The following is a 20,236-nucleotide window of genomic DNA, read 5'->3' as shown; positions in this document are numbered from 1 at the left end:
CAGTAGCCCCACACCCGGGTTAGAGTTAATTTCGGTAACCCATGATTGTTGTCGTAATGGACCTACCATTTGATATTTCGGAGGGTGGGGTGAGGCTCGAATATCAAGTGGACGGTCCCTAAGAGATGACTATGCTTGTCGTAAGAGGCGACTAACGGGATCGGATGATCAGACGCGCTGACTTGGTTCATGCATGTCATGCTACTAGTATATAAATAGCAGATCTAGATATATAAATAGAAATAAAAATCTAAATCTGTCATTTTCGTCTCAATGTTATTTCAATCCGTGAAGATCCGGGTTAGAATAGGCCTTTAGCAACCCATGCTTGACGTAAAAGTCGACTATGTGTGTCGCAAGAGGCGACTAACGGGATCGGGTGGTCAGGCTCATCGTATCCAGTTGCGTGGATCAATGCTCATGAAGCAAATAACTGGATTGTCTGGTACAGTCTCGATCAATTACAGAACGCCGTCATATACCTGGAATATTGCTAAGTGCGGCGTTAAACAAAAACAACAAACACTAGCCCCACAGACACAAATAAAATAGATATGTCAAATACAATATATCAGTTATATCACGCCCTGCCAGCTTATTGTCGGTTGAAGTTCACTTCTTTGCCCTCTACCTCTTTACTGGAAACCCCACAATTTTAAAGAGGACGAATAAGGGATTCGAACGACGGTCATAGAATTCTCGGACGCGACTGCCGGCGCCTCTGGCCCCACCATAACCCGCGAAACAACCCCCGCCAAACCTCCTACCAATTATCCAGAAGACGAATGTAGCAGCAAGTGGAATTACTGCCCACAAAAGAACAATGCAAAAGTGTCAACAAACAAACGCCACCACGTCATATTGATATACAAAAGGGGATATAAATAATCTCTCGTTAACAAATTGTAACACATCATTCACAATGAGCAAGTTTGGTCCAGTAACTGAACATCTAAAGGGATCTTCAAAGAAAGGTCAATGCAACAACAGAGCTAGGACATTATTATATATTATTACGAAAGTGCAAAGATCAAATCAATTTTAAAATGTTAGGTTCATTGTCCATGTAACGCCTACAGCTCAGAGCACAGTCTGTACCACATGTCACTTCAGTATCCGCGGAAATGTCTCGATAATGGCAAATGAATTCGGTTTTGGTACTGAAGATGACTGTCATAGTATCACTAAGACGGGAGCCTCTGGAAGAAATGTAGGTGACACCATAGAGTGGAGGGTAAATGTTGCGATTAAGCTCCCCTTTCCCAGTGATTTGAGATTTTATACAAAACACACAGAGACCGTCCACAAAGGATCTACCATGGCGCCTCGTGTAGTTATTCCTCCCCTTTACTAGAGCCAGGTCTCGCTGCAGCCACAGGTGATACCTTATGAATGCGACTGAAACATGAGACATAGGTACATATGATAACAAAATGTGACACTCACTCACCTTAAATGGTGTTAGTATTACAATTCCCACCGACCCCCCCCCCCCCCAAAAAAAAAAACAACCCCAAAAAACTTAATGTAAAACATATCACCCGAATTTTACCCCACATGAACTTTTGAACTGCTCCCCAATCAAGCACACTACTCTTCCCTCGTTCCATATAAATTATGCATAGCAACTACGCATAGTTGTAATCTTCCCTCTCCTGTGGGAAATAATATATGAGGCATGTGTAATAAATATGTATCCTGCTACATGCACCACAGGCAGACTTTCTGGTGTGGCAAATTAGAGTTAAGGGACTATTAATGTTCAGTTTTGCTCAACGCTCTGAACAATATGTCGGTATGATGCAGGTCTAAGACGTTTACCGCTTTCATGCTGACAAACAAGGATTATAATCTGAGCTAATCCAGGACTCGAATTATAGAATCCTGGCACGACTAAGGGAAGGAAAGCTGCACAGAAATGTGTTTACATTTGGCGACTTGGCCATCCATACCCCCGATATTGATAGAGATGAGCTATTTGTATGTTCTGAAACTCAAGAAACCACAATGTATGTTTTCTTGGACAAAGTACAATACATAAGCGATTCTGGGTTTTACCAATGAGGTAACAGGTCTTTGGTCTGCGTGATATTGATCACACAGTATAGAAATCCACAATCAGCTATTTCAGCTATATGACGGCGGTCTGTAAACAATAATGTCTGGACCAGACAATACAGTGATCGATATCATGAGCATCGATCTACGCAATTGGGATCGATGACATGCATCAATCAAGTCAGCGAGCCTGACCACCCGATTCCGTTAGTCGGCTCTTACGACAAGCATAGTCACCATTTATGGCAAGCATGGGTTGTTGAAGACCTATTCTACCCCGAATCTTCACGGGTCTCAGAAACAATGAAAAAGAAACTGACGGCCAAAAGAAACTTTACCATAGTTTGAAATCACTCAAGTTTAAAAACCACAAAAGATGAATGCATGAAGTAAAATGTATGGAAAAATCAGAATCTCAACGAAATCAGTCAGTTAAAATGACAGTCATACATCATCCGATATTGGCACGACAGTTGCCCGAATTGAGATAGGGTAGCAAAAACAAGCTTTCAACCTAATGCACACAGGGCACACACATTCAAAAGGTCAATTACACGTCACATTAATAGCGTGTACGCGTGTACGCAAAAACTCTCCGGCGCACAGAAAACGTCAGTCGTCTGATGGCGTCACGTGAGATTCGTCGCTATTCTTCTTGGAGGCCTGGATCAGTTCTTATCGGTTTAGCTGGAGGATGTGGTCGCTGTCGAACACGACTATCCATGATGTCCCGGAGGTGTCCCTGGGGGACATGTCTGGGGAGCGTGCAGTTCCGGCTGCCCAAGCGGCATGTGTTTTTCAGTTTTTCGCATTTTAAAAAAAACCCTTTGTTTTTCAATTTTTGCAATTTCATTTTTTTGGCCGTCAGTTTATATTAACAATATATTATATAATGGTACCAATACAAATAATGACTCACAATTTTATGACAAGTATTCCGATGATAATCCCCACTATAGACAACACGCCGAATACAAGCCCAACGACAAGAGACTGGTTGGGGACATTTCCGTACTGTCGAGGAAGAGAAAGATGTATGTAAATTTACTATACAACCGACTAATATTGTCGTAGTAGGTTGTTTTCAATGTCACACGAAATCGTTTGATATCAATAGGTGAGGTGAGGTGAAATTGGGTTTAACGTCGCGTCCAAGATTATTGCACTTATATAGCGACGTGCATGCACGTGTATGTGTGTGTGTGGCTGCTTGTACTAGTCCGGACTGATGCCGATTTATAGTGCTAGCTCACTGAGATACCATGCCGCAGTTTAACATGAATACCCCACTCAGACACAGTATACTGACTCCGAGCCGACCAGTCCTTGTTTTAGCCCCTTAATGCCGAGCGCCAGACAGGGTAACAACAAGTACAATCTTTTAACGTCTTTTTGTATGACGCGGCCCGGGATCGAACCCTGGACCTTCCGTTCTCCGGGCGGACGCTCTACCACAAGACCACGGAGGGGGTTTGATATCAATAGATATTATTGATATATGATGATATTCCTCAATAAATGACATCAGTTTTTAGCATATCTGCATAACACTACAAACTGTTCACGAATTTATCAAATACTTACATGTACGATTATAAATTTTATATCATTTTTAATAAGCCCACCCCAGGACATGCTGGTGGTGCTGTGGCCGAGTAGTGAAAGCCTACGTACGCGTTCGCTCGTCAAGCCGACGATCCGTGTTCGAATCCCATTTATTACAATATATAGGCACAGTGCTTGTGGCTGTCGTTGTGATGTCGGTTGAACTCTGCTGGAAAGGACGTAGAGACCATAGTCACTCACCATATAGATCTGTCAATACTTTAGTCATGTAAACATCCACTGTTCATTGGGACTGAACGATGGAAGTTGGTCTTGGATCCAGACAAGCAGATGCCGGATGTCACTTATGTATAAGCACTCACCTCATGTTCTGTTTTCCGCGAAGAAGCTAACGACGCCAGCCCTTTTGATCTCGTTTTGGGGGGAAACTTAAGGGGAGGTTTTACGCCAGTAGAATTGGCCTTGGTTGCCAGATGTTTTAGCTGTTGTTTATGAAGACTTGTGGCATCGGCTACTGTAACCCTGGTTATGGGAACGATGTCAGCTGAGTTTGAAACTGGTAAAATGCGTGTTGTGCCATTCAGTAGACACGCCGCCATCTGAAACTGATCGGATGAGCGCGTGTCAGTTTAAAAGACTATTATCGGTGTTTCCTTAATTGAGATCAATAACCTACTCAAAACAATAGGCACAACCCATGCCGCTTCTCTCAATATCTTTGTATCCACGAAAGAGTTCGCGTTTACTGTTGCCATGGTAACTTTAAGATGTAAATATAGAGATAGGTTTCCTGTAGATTTAACCGAGCTTCACTCTGCATGTCCGGTTGCGAATTCAATAAAGCTCGTTAACCAAGCTCTACATGTACATTGAAAACACAGTATGTTTTAATTTAACATTAGGTACGCGAAAAATCGCAAATAGAACGAAGCATATTTTATTTCACGATAAAACAGTTCTATCATGACGTCATTTCTGGGGCTCGCAACTTGATGACGTCGAAGATTGGACGAAGTTATTTTTTAGAAGGAAGTGGCTAATGCGTAGTTGTTCCCCATAGATGTAGCTGGACAACTCATATAAACGCAATGGCCGAACGACCGCATCCAAACGTGGAAGCGATATGGCAATCGGTATGGGGAGAAAAGGTACAGATAGTCGCCGTGACAATTGTGAGAATATCCGGGAAATACCAAACTTCACTCCCCTGTTCATAAAAAGGACTTGTGCTCATTACCGAGATCGAATTGTATTCATCATTATTTAAATACGGGTTCATATTTTCAAAGTTTGCACATTTTTTAATATCATTGAAGAGGCTGTACATAATGTTAATACCTCATATACGAACTAAACAACTCGTGATCGTTGTACAATAAAATACTGCACACAGTACAATCGTACAATAAAATACTGCCTACAGGTCAGTAGAACCCTTTATTCGTTAATTTGGCAATTTGTTAATCAGGACAATTTCAACCACAGTTCGTATTAACGGGGTTTCGCTGTAAAAGTACACGATACAATACCGTGACTACATACAAGGAGATGTAATGTGACGAGGACGATGTACAGAACAGGCTTAGTCAGTCCCATGGCAGTGCAGCATCTGCAACACGTGTTAACAACAACTCCTTGGTACCTACATTATTTCTATGTTACATACAACATAAACTGCCGGGGAAAACAAAGTACATACACACGTTTGGTGGCTTAAATACAACAAACAAGAAATGTTATTTCGATGCCGATATGGATGTATTTGATACAGATTTAATAGTTTTGTTTTAGACTTTAGGTTCGTAGTGTTTCGGGGACTGCTCTTACGTTTGATAACGTGAGTAATATTTTGTTGTCACTATGTATACTTTCTTTTCCTCGGCAGTTTATGATGCATGGCAAGTTTATGAATACATTATAATGTATATAAGGGACTGTATTTATTGCATGAAATGATTACATGAAAAATATATTTTAGAAAAAGGGTTTTCCATCATAATTTAAACACTAAATGCACTAAGGGCATATAAAGAAATCATTATCATAAGTAACATTACATGGTAATCACTGAATACAATATATATTATGCACACAATGACAAAGGTATGACAAGAACTGTACCACAATCTATCCCAATATTGTTACTCACATACGCACACACAAACCCCTGAAGATCCGTGTTAGAATTGGTCTTCAGCAACTCATGCTTGTCGTAAGAGGCGACTAACTGGACAGGCTGGTCAGGCTCGCTGACTTAGTGGATGCATGTCATCGTATCCCAATTGCGTAGATCGATGTTAATGATATTAAAATCATTGGATTGTCAGGTCCAAACTCGATTATTTACAGACCGCCATCATATAGCTGGAATATTGCTGATTGCGGCGTTAAACAACAAACAAACACAACTTACAATCCCCTCCCCAGCTCCACACAAACCTTGCAATCAATATAACACCCAAGTATATTTTTCTATTTTACAACAATTAAAAGCAAATTAAGTACATACCCTTGGTGCCACTGATAGAACTTTTGCCCGTGAACACAGTCACACAAATGCCTGAAAATATCACAGTTAGTGTTCTCGTTCCCATGGACACGAACTAATATGTTATGAAACATACATGAAGAAGTTTCACCATACACACATAAATCAATAGTTTTCGTTCAACGCCAGCGTCTTCGTTGCTTTATGATTTAAAAGCCTCATGACACCACGACCACAACATCTCATAAAGGGCGACATTTGTTGATAATGTAAAGCTTTAGAACTTTTATATATTAACCCCATAATTCACATATATCATTCACGATGGTGTAGCTTGACAGCCTCGACAAGGTCCATGTAGGCTCTATAGACGAATATCGCACGCCGCTTGTCTCAAGCAATGTATACCTCGGTATATTGTTTGATGACTTCAAGGTTACAAGTTTAACTGAATACGTTCCGTTTAACGCTTAACTATTCATCTGAATGGTAGCATCTCTTAACATTTCGCAATAATTTTAATATTTGTTAACTGCTTAGGAAATAAACAGTGTTAGGATTAAAGGTTAAATTTCGCTCCACAATGAAAAACACGTTAGTTTGAGATTCGCTTTCAGATCTGTATTTCACAAAACAGAACGGCCATGACGAGCAAAACATTGAATCTGTAAAAACTAGCTATTATTGGACATTAACATTTCATGTATGAAGCGAAGCGTCAGCGCAATATATATGTCGAACAATCTTAATTTTCACATTCTTTCTCCTAACTCATCGATCGGTCCTTGTGTTCTTTACCTCGCATTCATTGCAGCATCTTCTCTCGAGTCGCACCCCTTAGGCGAGCCAGAAACTCATGATTGTGGGTTCGAATCTGAGATTCGACCTGAATACCTTTTGCTAATTGTTACACACCTAAGACCTGCATCGACTCTCAATATCTTAAATTCAAAATTCAAAATAGAAAATTGGCACAACGTTCTTCCTCCTCTCCTCTTTCTCTCTGTCTACATTATTTAGGTTCACTCATTTCGTAACCTTTCCTTTGCTTCTATTGTAGCCATATATCTTCCTTCTACAGATGTAATACTTGCCTTCCCTTGCGCCAGGGCGCATGCAAAAGTAATGAACGCTTTTGTTATACCCTTTGAAGTCCCGTAAAGCATTACCAAACGACATATTAGTTTCACTTGACATTTAACAAATAAAGGCTGTCATCGCATTGATTCTAACAAGTTCAAGGCTGAGCAAAAATGTTTAGTACTGTAATTGATTTCTATTGTGGTACAAATTCTTATAAGAGTGGTTCAGTTTCAAAGTTTGTAATATTTTCTCAAAACATTTCACCCCGTCATACTTGAGAAGCTTCCAAATACCTATGGCTTGGCGTTTAAGAGCTATCCAGTGCCAAAAGTTCATTGCTGAAGAATTTTTAAGTGCCCACGTCTTGTCAATGAAGAGCCCTCCGGTGCTTAAATCCTGTCGTTGATGACCTTGTCAGTGCCTTAGGTCTGACGTTGATGAAATCCAATTGCAAGTTGCCTGAGGCTTGTTGAAGAGCTTCCCAGTGCCTAATGCTTGACGTTGAAGAACGTCAAAGTACCTAAGGCTTTCACATTGAAAACCTTCAAATGCCTAAGGCTTGACGTTGACGAACTTCCAAGTACCTAAGGCTTTCACATTGAAGACCTTCCAAGTTCCCAAGGCTTGTTGAAGAACTTCCAAGTGCCTAAGGTTGGACGTTGACGAACGTCCAAGTGCATGAGGCTTGATGTTGAAGACCACCCAAGTGCCAGAAGGTTGTTGTTGAAGAACTTCCAAGTGCCTAAGGCTTGACGTTGATGAACGTCCATTTCCAAAGGCTTGACGTTGAAGAACTTCCTAGTGCCAAAGGCTTGACGTTGAAGAACTTTCAAGTGCCAAAGGTTGGACGTTGACGAACTTCCAAATACCCGAGGCTTGATGTTGAAGACCACCAAAGTGCCAGAAGGTTGTCGTTGAAGAACTTCCAAGTGCCTAAGGCTTGACGTTGAAGAACTTCCAAGTGCCCAAGGCTTGACGTTGAAGAACGTCCAAGTGCCTAAGGCTTGACGTTGAAGAACTTCCAAGTGCCCATGGCTTTGCGTTGAAGAACTTCCAAGTGCCTACGGCTTGACGTTGAAGGGACTAAACTGAGTATTGGGAGGAGGACATTATGTGTCACCTGGCGACCATTTTCTTTCAAATTGAAACATTTAATCTGTTTGTCTGTTTGCTGCAATATTCCATCTGTACGACGGCTGCCTGAAATAATCGACTGTGGATAAGAAATACCGTTGGTGATATTCTGAGCAACGACCCACGAAATCCCCTGAAACATCTCGATTATCCCCTGAAACATATTCCATTAGGCGTAAGAGGCAATTTAATTTTTTTTATATGTATGGACCACTGAAAATCAGTGATGACACAAAGTCATCGAGCCTGACCACTCGATCAATTTGGTTGTCTCGTCCTATGAGCATAAGTTAATCCGATAATCCGCACTGGGCTGGTGAAATAAACAGACATGTTCCCACTTCACAAAAGGTCTACAGGTGTACACAATTTCGTGCATAGTAAAATCCCGGTAGTGCGGACTTTTCTGCTCCCAGTGAGTTCATCGAGATTGGAAAAACACCAGCTGAACGAATAATTTAATATTGACATCTGCCCGTTTGATAAATGAGTGGCAACGAGGTATGAATGCATACACCGTGCCATATGCAGGCTGATGTCGCTTGGTATACTTTTATATTTTATCAGATCTCTGCATACAGATTTAGAGTGACAGTAAAGTATACACATCTGTTCGACATGATTCCAGCAGCTCCAGCATTAGGTGCTTACATATTACAACCTTTGAGGGGCAATCGAGCAGGTTCTTTCCACGAAACTTTCAAAAAGGTTCATACGACTCATGCTCAAAAATTGTTTTATCAAGATCAGGTTACAACATTCAAGGTCTTAATAAGTCAGGTGAACATTTAACTTGCCTTTGCATGTGTTTGTGACGTGTGCCATCGGTTGGGCAGGACACGTTCACCTTTTTGTCAACACCTGGTATCATCCCTAATGGATAGTGATTCATTAGTACATGCTTATGATGTAGTCGGAATCGTACACTGGATTCTAAGCAGAGACTTCTTATGATTATGGAACTTAGTTTATTAATTCCACCCGGTGAACACCCACATGGTGCTGATATACCAAGGCTCATAATCGGGTCGAGTCTGAGATTCGAACCCACGATTAGCGACTACTGTTCCTTTTAGACAAATGTGAAATATTCCATGTACGAAGAACCGAATAATAAACTGACACTTGTCAGCTTCTGTGCCACCCTCGATAATCCAGTGTGAAGATACATAACATGGGCACATTCGCTACCATTCGTTTTCAAGCATAAACATGTCAACCAAAATCCCGTCCAACCAGTTTACACTCATGGGCGAGAGATATCCTGTGACAGATTAAGATCCAGGGTATGTATTCTAACAGAATGGATGTATAATACACTGAATATATAGTCGAGGATGATTCTATATTTGACAGGATTGGTATTTGTAGAACGCGTCAAATGGTAACGTTTAACTTAATTTATTAAAGAAACATAATTTCACGTACAATGCATTTATTCAGTATAATGAAGCACTTATCATGAAGATGTTATTACACATATATCAGTTAATGGTACTTAAAAGGTACAAGTAAAAATCATCAATAAAAGAATCGAGGGTACATAAAACCCCATCTTTCTTGATGTATTATTTTTCTCACTGTAACACAACTGCATGTTCATATTTCAATATAGATTCTAAGATATGTTTTTATTCACACCTCAAACTTTCCCTGAAACGATGTTGCCATTATTACAGCGCAATATGTCTTTTATAAACAGTGTTACCTCTCAGAGATTTATTTTACTTTTTACAACCGTAAAATGTGCCCTTGTGTCTACTGAACTGCTTATATAGAAACGTATTATGTCATTTTTCTGTGGGATTTAAACTTCAATAAAAACATTAAATATTTTTGAGAGTCTGGGGACGCCGTGGGGAACGTTTTTCGGATGTTGAGAGAGACTCGTGGTGTGGGGTGGATTTGATCTTGCACAGAGGGTCGGCCCCGTGGTACTCCAGGACATCGGTCCAGGGAGAGGCAATGGTGTCACAGCAGCTCGGTACATTGATCAAGTCTTGAGACCACACGCCATACATCACACTGCAACAAGAGACTTCCTCCAGCAGAATGGCATCAGAACCATGCAGTGGCCTGCCCTCAGTCCCGATTTAAATCCCATTGAGCACCTGTAGGACGAGATTCAAAGACGACTCAATGACGTCCGACCAAGGCCGACAACTGCAGCTGAACTGCGTGAGTGTAGGCTCAAGTGCCTATGGCCTTCATCAACCGCCTCATCCATTCCATGTATCGACGTTGCATGGCAGTCATCAATGAACTTGGCGGACGCACGAGATACTGACTTGTGATGCCATTTTCTCAGAGACTGGTGTTGTGTTTCCTTTTAAGAACATTTGACACTTTAGTTTCAACGTTGTTGATCAGTTTTGCAAAGCTTCATCTTTTTAATATGTCTCAAAGTATGTTTACAGTGTTTGGACAAATACGGTTTCTCATATAGCTATCCATGGTGACGTTTCTTTTGCGGTTCAGTTTATAATTGTACTTTTTACAGTCAAAAACAGCTAAAAAATCAGTTACACCGTTTGATCATACTCGATTATCCAGTGTATCCTTAGATATATTCGCCATTATAGCATTGTTGGGAAATAGATGCCGCTAAAAATAGCCGTCCAATCAAACAACACTCATGAGCGAGAGAAATTATGCGTGACGCTACTGATAGGAGGAATGCGGACAGTTACGTCACTTTCTAAACGAAGGTATGGCAGCGAATGGGTCCAGGGTTTGAAAAGTGATATGGCAAGTATATCTTCCATCCAACACATCTCCAAACTCGTTCATGTTTTATTCACAATCGGTGTTTCCCCTCAACAATCCTGCCCAAAGAACATGATCTTGGGGGCAACGAAATCACGGCACATTCTCCATCACTCCCCGGCACAAAGACATCGACGTTGTACTGCGTCTGACATTCCTTTCTATGTGAAACAGCTCCAGTTTCTGTTGACCTTTGGGATGAAGGCCATATTTTATAATCCCAGCATCTGAAGGAGATAACGTTTGGATTTTAGGGGATAGTTTTTAATTTGCAGGCATAAAAAACGTGCTTTAGTGTTACCATACACTTGCCACTAAATTATGCATGTGTTGAAATGTCAGGGATTCTGAGTTATGTCTTCCACACGTAAAAAATACCAAACATCATGACAAGTATCCTTACCTCTGCAGGATAATGGTACCCACAATTATACATATAAGCAGCAGTATCCCCATTGATACACCAGCTACAGCTGCGGACGAAATCCGCGGTTCGCTGGAATCAAATCTCGCTTGAACGTGACCCTGGAATGTATAAAATACAACAGTAAGACTATTAACGGAAACCCTACAATGTAAAACTAACAGGTTCGTGATAACTTCTGATCTCTGCCATATCATATTCCAGACTCAACCAATTTCCCTGACAATTAGCAATGATATGTCATCCGAGGGGTTTACCAAATTTCGTCTGGATTCTGGTTTTAAAAGGTACTGTAAAAAGATACTGAAATGAATGCAGTCTTGATATAGTCATACTATGACTCGTCGTTTCTATTGATTCCGTCTGTCTAAACAATGCCACTCGGTAGCCATGATTAAATAATTCGGGATATTGCTCATCCGTGTGTGTGGCTACGTGTGCTAGCCCAGACTTAAGTCTTTTATAGTGTTAGCCCTATGAGATGCCAAGTCACAATTTAAACGTCTTTTGGTATGACGTGGCCAGGGATCGAACCAGCGACTTTCCGCTTCCCCAGGCAGATACTCTATCCACTATCCCCCGTTGTGAAACGTTTAAACAATATGATTTAACAAAACCCACCTTTGTTCCTTGTTTCATATCGACACAATGTGGTTCTTCAGGGTGATGTCCAGTAAGGTGTTTCACATGTTCTATTATTAGCAGCTCTATGTTTTCAGTGATGTTAGGCTGACGTAGTGGTGTAATGAGGACATGTGGATGCCTATATCTGAAATATACCAGAGTGAGTCAGTTGTATTGCACGCCGCTTTTTACAATATACCAGTATACTATTGCACAAGGAAAAGGCTTCACACTTTCTATTGACATAAATAATTTAATCCATGTTTTAGGCGTGACGAAGTAACGCCTTTACTAACTGGACACCTACACCCGAAAATACACCTTACAAAATAATAGCCTTTAATCAATTCGTGCACAACGCTTCATATAAGGTGTTTCAACTTCAGGAAGTCGTGTTGTACAAATGGTATTAGATCAGATGACGTCCCCTAAAGTTAAGTCCTCACTGTTGATCAACGTCACATTCCTAACTAATCAGGATTGGCGGCTTCTTTGGGTATTTGATTATTTTTAATGTGTCCCCTTTCAGATACACGCCGCAGTTTATCATGAATACCCCACTCAGACACAGTATACTAAAGAAATACATAGACAAACGGACTGATGACTACGACCGGCAACCACTGCTACAAGGCGCTTGGATTGCAGGACAAACCCGTGAAGATCCGGATTGGAGTAGGTCTTTAGCTTCCATGATTATCCTAAAAGTCGACTATGTGTCTTATTAACGGGATCGGGTGTTCAGGCTCGCTGACTTGGTTGATGCATGTCATCGTATCCAGTTGCGTGGTTGTTTCATATCGACACAATGTGGTTCTTCAGGGTGATGTCCAGTAAGGTGTTTCACATGTTCTATTATTAGCAGCTCTATGTTTTCAGTGATGTTAGGCTGACGTAGTGGTGTAATGAGGACATGTGGATGCCTATATCTGAAATATACCAGAGTGAGTCAGTTGTATTGCACGCCGCTTTTTACAATATACCAGTATACTATTGCACAAGGAAAAGGCTTCACACTTTCTATTGACATAAATAATTTAATCCATGTTTTAGGCGTGACGAAGTAACGCCTTTACTAACTGGACACCTACACCCGAAAATACACCTTACAAAATAATAGCCTTTAATCAATTCGTGCACAACGCTTCATATAAGGTGTTTCAACTTCAGGAAGTCGTGTTGTACAAATGGTATTAGATCAGATGACGTCCCCTAAAGTTAAGTCCTCACTGTTGATCAACGTCACATTCCTAACTAATCAGGATTGGCGGCTTCTTTGGGTATTTGATTATTTTTAATGTGTCCCCTTTCAGATACACGCCGCAGTTTATCATGAATACCCCACTCAGACACAGTATACTAAAGAAATACATAGACAAACGGACTGATGACTACGACCGGCAACCACTGCTACAAGGCGCTTGGATTGCAGGACAAACCCGTGAAGATCCGGATTGGAGTAGGTCTTTAGCTTCCATGATTATCCTAAAAGTCGACTATGTGTCTTATTAACGGGATCGGGTGTTCAGGCTCGCTGACTTGGTTGATGCATGTCATCGTATCCAGTTGCGTGGATCGATGCTCATGATGTCGAACACTAAATAGTCTGTCATATAACTGGATATTGCTGATGGCGGCGTTAAACAACAAACACACAAACAAAGATGAACGAACATCATGCTTCCTATGATTAATATGGACGTATTTAAACTAACCCTGATATATCCTTTTCAATGATGTCGACGTTGTAGATGTCACTCACGCCTCTTTCTGACAAGAAACGTTTTATGTCGTTTCTAACCACGTCGGGCGATGACGTCTGACCATCTATCCCGAACTGTAAGGCTGGAAAACAATGTCATAGGAAAATGGTAGACCATTAGCAGGCTTTATAAGTCACAACCCCGTTGGAATTCCGGCTCAGAATAGGTCCCCAGCAAAGTCTGCTGGTCGTAAGAGGAGACACATTGGGCGGATACGGTGACTTGGTTGATTGCGTGTCATCGAACCCCGGGATGTTGCTCATACTATCAATCACCTGTCTGACTTGTCTGGGCTCGATTAGTTCCCGGCCGCCGTCATATAGCTGTATGTAGCATATCGTATTTCCCGTTATTTTATGGTGTTTCACAGCCTTATTAAACACGACTGACTATATAAAGAGCAAGCAAATTGTTCGACGAATTGGCTAAGCCAGATCAATACGAGATCAATATACTGAACAGTGAGTTACGTGTACGTCAGTGAAGATTAACGCCTTGTTTGACAAAAGTTCAGTTATGTCACGGCGTGTCCGGTCATGCAAGTCGAAGCGTCGAAGGCGTTATGTTGTGAAACCTTCATCCACGGATTAGATTTGGTCCTGACATATCTAGACCAAGGTCCACCATCGGGGCGAATCTGATTTAGAATTGAATCATGATATAGCGTTGGGGGGGGGGGGGGGGGGGGGGGGGGTGGGGTGGGGGTGGGGGTTAATTGTGACTCACCACTGTGACTCACTCAACGTTTCGTGGTTGTAGTGTTACAGTTAAACTTGTTAACGCTACATTGCAGGAACACAACTTCAGTCTGTAACTTTTCTGATATGATGAAACGATCATAGTTACTCAAATAAAAAGATAAATTGAACAATGATATCTTTTAAACGTTTTCAAAAGCAATGTGCGGATTGTGTATATATCTTGTGAGTGGGTACGTCAAGGAGTTGGATTTAACGCCGCTGTGGACAGTATTTCAGGGCGAACAGGGCATCGTCAATACTTCATTGGTTTTGTAAACACTATATAGCTACTATGCCTTTGATGGAGGTAGACCGCCTCCGTGGACTAGTGGTAGAGCGTCCGCCCGGACTCGATCCCTGGCCGCTTTACCAAAAAAAGTAATAAGGTGATATTTGTTGTTACCCTGCCTGGCGCTCGTAAATAAGGGGACAGGACTGGTCGGCTCGGAGTCAGTCTACTGTGTCCGAGTGGGGTATTCATCTTAAACTGCGACATGGTATCTCCGTGGGCTAGATCTATAAAATCGGCATTAGTCCGGACTTGCACAAACAGCCGCACACACACACGTAACACACACACGCCCGCGCGCGCGCATGCACGTCGCTATTCAAGTGCAATGATATTGGAAATTAAACCCCATTTCACCTCACCTCACCTAGATGGAGGATCGTAGCCAGATAAACCTGTGAATTATTGACGATGCGAACCGGGATTCGAACCCATAATCACAGCAAATTGCGCCACCTCAGACGACTGGGCTACCCGCATCCCCATATATACCTTGTGAAGGTGTACATGTCTTTGAGTATGTCGGAGGCCTCGTTGATGCCGTATATGCTGGTGTAGGTTTGGGATGCACACGAGTCGTTGGTGCGAGCGTTGATGTTTCTTGAGCAATCGTTGCATTCCTCAGGATGTTCCAGCGTTCTGTACAGTACGTTCCTACAGTTTCATATTGAAATATGTATCCAAAAAAAAATCACTTGATAAGAGAAATTATGTCAGGCCGAATTAGCATCGTTAAAATCACAAACTTGTGGTTGGAAGATTGCTGTACATTTCGTATTATTATTACTAGTATGCGCGTACTTGTGAAAACAAAATTATAAAATGTTTCATAGAAAACAGTGAGAACTATCTAAATTTACTTTAAGACTGTAACATACCTGTATAGGCTGAAGTGCATTCACATCGATATGTTGCAATTGGTCCTTTCGTGATGTAACACGTGGCATTGTTTTGACAGCTGTTACCGTCACAGGCGTTCTCTTGCTCGGTGCAATTACTGCCTTTCCACCCTTAAGTGTAAATACAATTGAAACAAAAAAGATAATTAATCATTTTCCATTTTCAAGTTCCACGCATTATTCTAGAGCAAAGTATTGGTTGAAAGCGTGAATGCATGGTGGTGATGTGAGACAAACGTTAACGCTTAAGTCTTGCAATTGTTTCTGCACTCTGTTGTAGATGTTTTAGGTATACAACGATCACGCCGCATTTTCACATCACCAGTTATTCTATGCAGATTCAATAACACTGAAATCACACTTATTGTTTTGTCGAGATCTTCAGCAACCTGATGAAATGAGATCCTTTACACTTACCATACCTAATGCTTGCCATTTGCGCGATAATGGATTTGTTGTCCATAATTAATACTTTTACAAAGCAACTGTCTTACGATAATTTTAAGATTTTTAAATTTAAGTATTCCTTTACATTAAACTGCATTTTTTTGCTTCAGAAAATAATACTAACATACTTTGCACCGATGCGTTGCGTTTGAGTACTTTCCACCGGAATTAAATCCTTGCAGTAAGACATGGTTTTAAATAGGACATTCTTGCAGTAAGACATGGTTTTAAATAGGACAATCTCACCAAACGAGGTGGTGTTAGCAAAGCAAACAGTATATTAAGATATTCCTCTATCAGTAACAATGTTTACCTCATCTGTGATAAGACATCACAAATAAACACTTTAGTGATGACCAAAACCTCATATATTTTTAACATTGGCTTCAGAACATATGAGGATAGGTCTCGTGTGCTTCGTGTGTTTTTTTTTTTGTATTCTATTATCCTGCGTCATAAATAAATCAAATGTCTGAATATACACGCGTATACACTCTGTGTATGTTTATTGTTTAACGCAATAACCACGGAAATATTCCAGCTTAATGACGGCAGCGGTTTGTAAACAATCGAGTCTGGACCAGACAATCCTTTGATTGATAGTGTGAGCAATGCTCCACGCCGTCGGGTACGATGACACGCCATCAACCAATGTCACCAAGTCTCACCACCCGGTCCATTAAGTCGCCACTTGCGACCAGCACATGTTGCTGGAGACCAATTCTAACCCATTACGTACATACCCTTCATACAGAGCTTGTGTCCATCGTCCTCACAGTTGTAATGCCCTGTCTGGTCATCCGAGTCTTTGCAGTATACTTTGCATTGCTTCCCGTAGAAATCCTTGGAGCAGTCAATACCAATGTGAAGTGTCAACCTGATATCAACAAAAATAAGCATCGCAGTCTGACTGAAATGGTTTATAATTACAATTAAATTGACAATTTTATATTTTTCCGAATATTTGGATCACAATGCCATAAATGCCGATACTTTAATATTGTTCTTTGTTTGTTTGTTGTTTCAAACAATATTCAAGCTTAATACAGCGGTCTGTAAATAATCCAGTCTGGACCAGACAATCAAGTGTTTGACATCATGAGCATGGATCTACGCAATTGGGATATGATGACATGAATCAACCAAGTCAGCGAGCCTGACTACCCGATCCAAATAGTCGCCTTTTACGACAGGCAAAGGCGCCTCTTACGGCAAGCATTGGTTGCATCTAACCCAGATCTTCACGGGTTCTTTAATGTGATTGTCCATTTAATTATTATGCATTGAAATGTTAAGCAAAGTGACCTTACTGACCAAAGCCGACGGCACTGAGAACCGACATGCATGTTAAAACAAGTACTGTCACATACTGGGATCATGTCACTTTACACTGTATCGAGGTTTATGGTCCGAGTGATACCCTTACAGTTCTAATATATAACGATGTTGGGTCCACGTGATATTCGTACAGTTCGAACCTATAACGACACTAATTCCAAATCACTTTTGAACAGTTCTATCGTATCACGATATTGTGTTCCACGTGACGTCTATAAAGTCCTACTCTGTCCGGAACTGGATCAACGCGACGTCTTTAAGTTCTTCCCAATCATGATACTATGTTCCACGTGACGTCTTCAAAGTTCTACCCAGTCACGATACTGGTTCTACGTGGCGTCTTTAAAGTTATTCCCAATCATGATACTATGTACATGTTTCACGTGACGTCTTTAAAGTTCCACCCAATCATGATACTAGTTTAATCAGACGTCTGTAAATTTCGACACTACAACGATAGCATATTTTACGTGATGTCCATGCAACCTTGCTCTGTGACGTGATACGTGTTCAACATGAAATATCAAATGAAAAACGCGTCCAAAAAATACTCTATGAAGCTCCAGCCTAGCATGTCTGTAGGTACATGTATTTGTGTGCCAATGACATACTTACACAACATGTTTTCCGGATATTTTATGCGGAGATATCTTCCCAATGCCTTGATACACTATCTGTGTTTTGTTGAGGTGCCAATTAAGGCGTTCCATCAATGAAGGTTTTTTTCCTTCACCTCCGTTGTTAACGGTAAAGATGAAATACAAACCTTCCTTTTGGATAAAAATATGGTATCAGTATCAACAAAACTTGGTATTGGGATATTGTGTCATCGTGAAAATAACAAAATACACTTGTCACACCTTTCTGGATCTATCATTAGAGTGGTAAACATTATATTAGAATTCTGACTCGGCCACATGCCATCTGGCAATACGGTATAAAGTATTTATTTGTAAGGATTGAAATGAATAAAATATCTATAAGAAGCTTTACTGTGAACCACATGTAACTACAGAACTAAACACATTTAGTTAAGGTTAAAGGTATGATTCATGAAATCAAGATTAATTATCTGAAATAAGTCGTGGATAGGCCAAGGTTCAAGGGTCGTATTTTCGTTTCATACCCGTGAAGATCCGGGTTAGAATTGGTTTTCAGCAACCCATATGTTTGTCGTAAGAGTCGACTTACGGGATCGGGTGGTCAGACTCGATGACTTAGTTAGCATGTCATCTTATCCCAAATGAGTCGATCGGTGCTCATGCCAATCACTGGATTGTCTGGTCCAGACTCAATTTATTACAGACCGCCGCCTTGTAGCTTGAATATTGCTGAAAGCGGCGTTAAATAAACCCACAATCAAACAAACTTTCAAGTTACCCATGCATGCAAATGTGAAGACAAAGAGAGCGAGTAACAATCATTAAAACTGTATCTACAAAATTAATACACATACCTCCCATTGGCCCACTGGAAGTACGAGAGGGTTTGGTACAGCTCCCATGTTATTGTCAAAAGTGATTGTCTTCATGCGTCCGAACTGTTTCGTCTCTCCTTTATATATATTACACATTCTGAAAAGAGTGACTGATTAGGGGTTTATCGCCGTTTTTAATGCTATTTAATCAATTCACGAGTTATGTTAAAGTTGGAGGAAGGACCGACTTGAATCATGTTCTTTAACACAAACAAGGACGTTTTTATAATGTCGGAGGTATGGCATGGAGTTGCTTCCCTTGGACACGCCAGGAACCTATAATCGTTGGTTCGAATCCCGGTTTACCCCGAATAAGTTTCTAGGTTTGTCAGCACCATACCCGTGCTTGTAGGTTTCACCAAAGTGGCAAACGTCTGTTTCATGCATCACTTCGGATTTTCCTCCCACATAAGCGGACACGCCGTGGTAGAGCTGCATACTGTTCAAAACGGCATTATCCATCTCACTCGCTCTTTAAGTGTTGTATATATTTACCCTGTTATTGTTTGAGACGAAACACACACTCTTATCGACGGATCACATGGAACTATGCACTTCGAAAAGAACGTAGTACAACATCTTCCATTTGCCATCCTGCGTTCACCGACATGGTCATATCTCACGAACTTAAGTGTCACAGCGATGCTTGCACAACATATCTGAAAATTGCAATGGCTGCATGCCAATGTTTGATACACGAGAAACATATGTGACTTCAACCATCATCCAGTTAAAATAGTTAAACGTGTCATGACATTAATTATTCCTTAAGTAATAAAAAAGGTACATATTTCCACTGAACTAAGTTAAATAAGAATATCTTTGTACGTACTTGTGGCAGTAGAACCAGCACTATATTACCGGCCGTCATTGTGAAGGGCGCCTTCGATCTGGTTATATTTGGTGACAATATTTCAAGCCTCTTTGTGAGATTGTCGCACTCATACTAACGTTCATAGGATAAAAGCGATAAAGAGGTAGTGCTGAATAGGTTAAAAAAGCACTAACATAAGTCATGCAAGGGAAACATGCAAGGTTTCACAGGAACTCACATTCAGTATTGTTCTCATCACAATACACGCACAGATCAAATGACAACGCTGTACGTGCCTATTTGCAATTGGACGGCAGATGCATATT

The 20,236-nt window shown here is 40.9% G+C and overlaps 3 protein-coding genes and 1 long non-coding RNA gene across 4 annotated transcripts; all 4 read right to left on the bottom strand.

Annotated features, from left to right (window-relative positions):
* Window positions 1-433: 433 nt before the first annotated feature.
* Window positions 434-5,349, bottom strand: LOC125378072. Its single transcript, XM_048392893.1, has 4 exons — window positions 5,167-5,349; window positions 3,987-4,229; window positions 2,978-3,072; window positions 434-1,398 (listed from the first exon to the last, which is right to left on the bottom strand). Exons 1-4 carry the CDS (start codon window positions 5,218-5,220, stop codon window positions 1,335-1,337), a joined length of 456 nt encoding a protein of 151 aa, XP_048248850.1. The 5' UTR covers window positions 5,221-5,349; the 3' UTR covers window positions 434-1,334.
* Window positions 5,350-10,454: 5,105 nt separating this feature from the next.
* LOC125378071 lies at window positions 10,455-12,291 on the bottom strand. The gene is made up of 3 exons (XM_048392891.1): window positions 12,141-12,291; window positions 11,499-11,620; window positions 10,455-11,322 (listed from the first exon to the last, which is right to left on the bottom strand). The coding sequence occupies exons 1-3, from the start codon at window positions 12,156-12,158 to the stop codon at window positions 11,127-11,129; spliced, it is 336 nt and encodes a 111-aa protein (XP_048248848.1). The 5' UTR covers window positions 12,159-12,291; the 3' UTR covers window positions 10,455-11,126.
* Window positions 12,292-12,912: 621 nt separating this feature from the next.
* Window positions 12,913-17,181, bottom strand: LOC124144597 (delta-like protein 1). Its single transcript, XM_048392846.1, has 5 exons — window positions 17,025-17,181; window positions 15,814-15,945; window positions 15,428-15,589; window positions 13,859-13,988; window positions 12,913-13,072 (listed from the first exon to the last, which is right to left on the bottom strand). The coding sequence occupies exons 1-5, from the start codon at window positions 17,179-17,181 to the stop codon at window positions 12,913-12,915; spliced, it is 741 nt and encodes a 246-aa protein (XP_048248803.1).
* A 1,900-nt stretch (window positions 17,182-19,081) lies between these two features.
* LOC125378070 lies at window positions 19,082-19,981 on the bottom strand. The gene is made up of 3 exons (XR_007220001.1): window positions 19,929-19,981; window positions 19,592-19,755; window positions 19,082-19,193 (listed from the first exon to the last, which is right to left on the bottom strand). It is a non-coding gene; the product is annotated as an uncharacterized LOC125378070 (long non-coding RNA).
* Between the last annotated feature and the right edge of the window lie 255 nt (window positions 19,982-20,236).

This window comes from Haliotis rufescens, unplaced genomic scaffold (genome assembly GCF_023055435.1).
Source record: "Haliotis rufescens isolate VD_foot unplaced genomic scaffold, xgHalRufe1.0.p SCAF_11, whole genome shotgun sequence".
NCBI lineage: Eukaryota > Metazoa > Mollusca > Gastropoda > Lepetellida > Haliotidae > Haliotis > Haliotis rufescens.
This window is presented reverse-complemented; position numbering and strand designations above follow the sequence as displayed.

Excerpts from the sequence above, each read along its gene's own strand:
- LOC124144597 (XM_048392846.1), bottom strand. The coding sequence starts at position 17,181 with ATGCTTATTTTTGTTGATATCAGGTTGACACTTCACATTGGTATTGAC. Across the intron at positions 13,989-15,427 it reads GACATGTACACCTTCACAAG|CCTTACAGTTCGGGATAGAT; the intron begins GTATATATGGGG and ends ATTGTTTTCCAG. Across the intron at positions 13,073-13,858 it reads ATTGAAAAGGATATATCAGG|ATATAGGCATCCACATGTCC; the intron begins GTTAGTTTAAAT and ends GGTATATTTCAG.
- LOC125378071 (XM_048392891.1), bottom strand. Across the intron at positions 11,323-11,498 it reads GGTACCATTATCCTGCAGAG|ATGCTGGGATTATAAAATAT; the intron begins GTAAGGATACTT and ends TATCTCCTTCAG.
- LOC125378072 (XM_048392893.1), bottom strand. The coding sequence starts at position 5,220 with ATGGGACTGACTAAGCCTGTTCTGTACATCGTCCTCGTCACATTACAT. Across the intron at positions 4,230-5,166 it reads TCGTCACATTACATCTCCTT|TTTCAGATGGCGGCGTGTCT; the intron begins GTATGTAGTCAC and ends TCATCCGATCAG. Across the intron at positions 3,073-3,986 it reads CGCGGAAAACAGAACATGAG|TACGGAAATGTCCCCAACCA; the intron begins GTGAGTGCTTAT and ends CTTCCTCGACAG.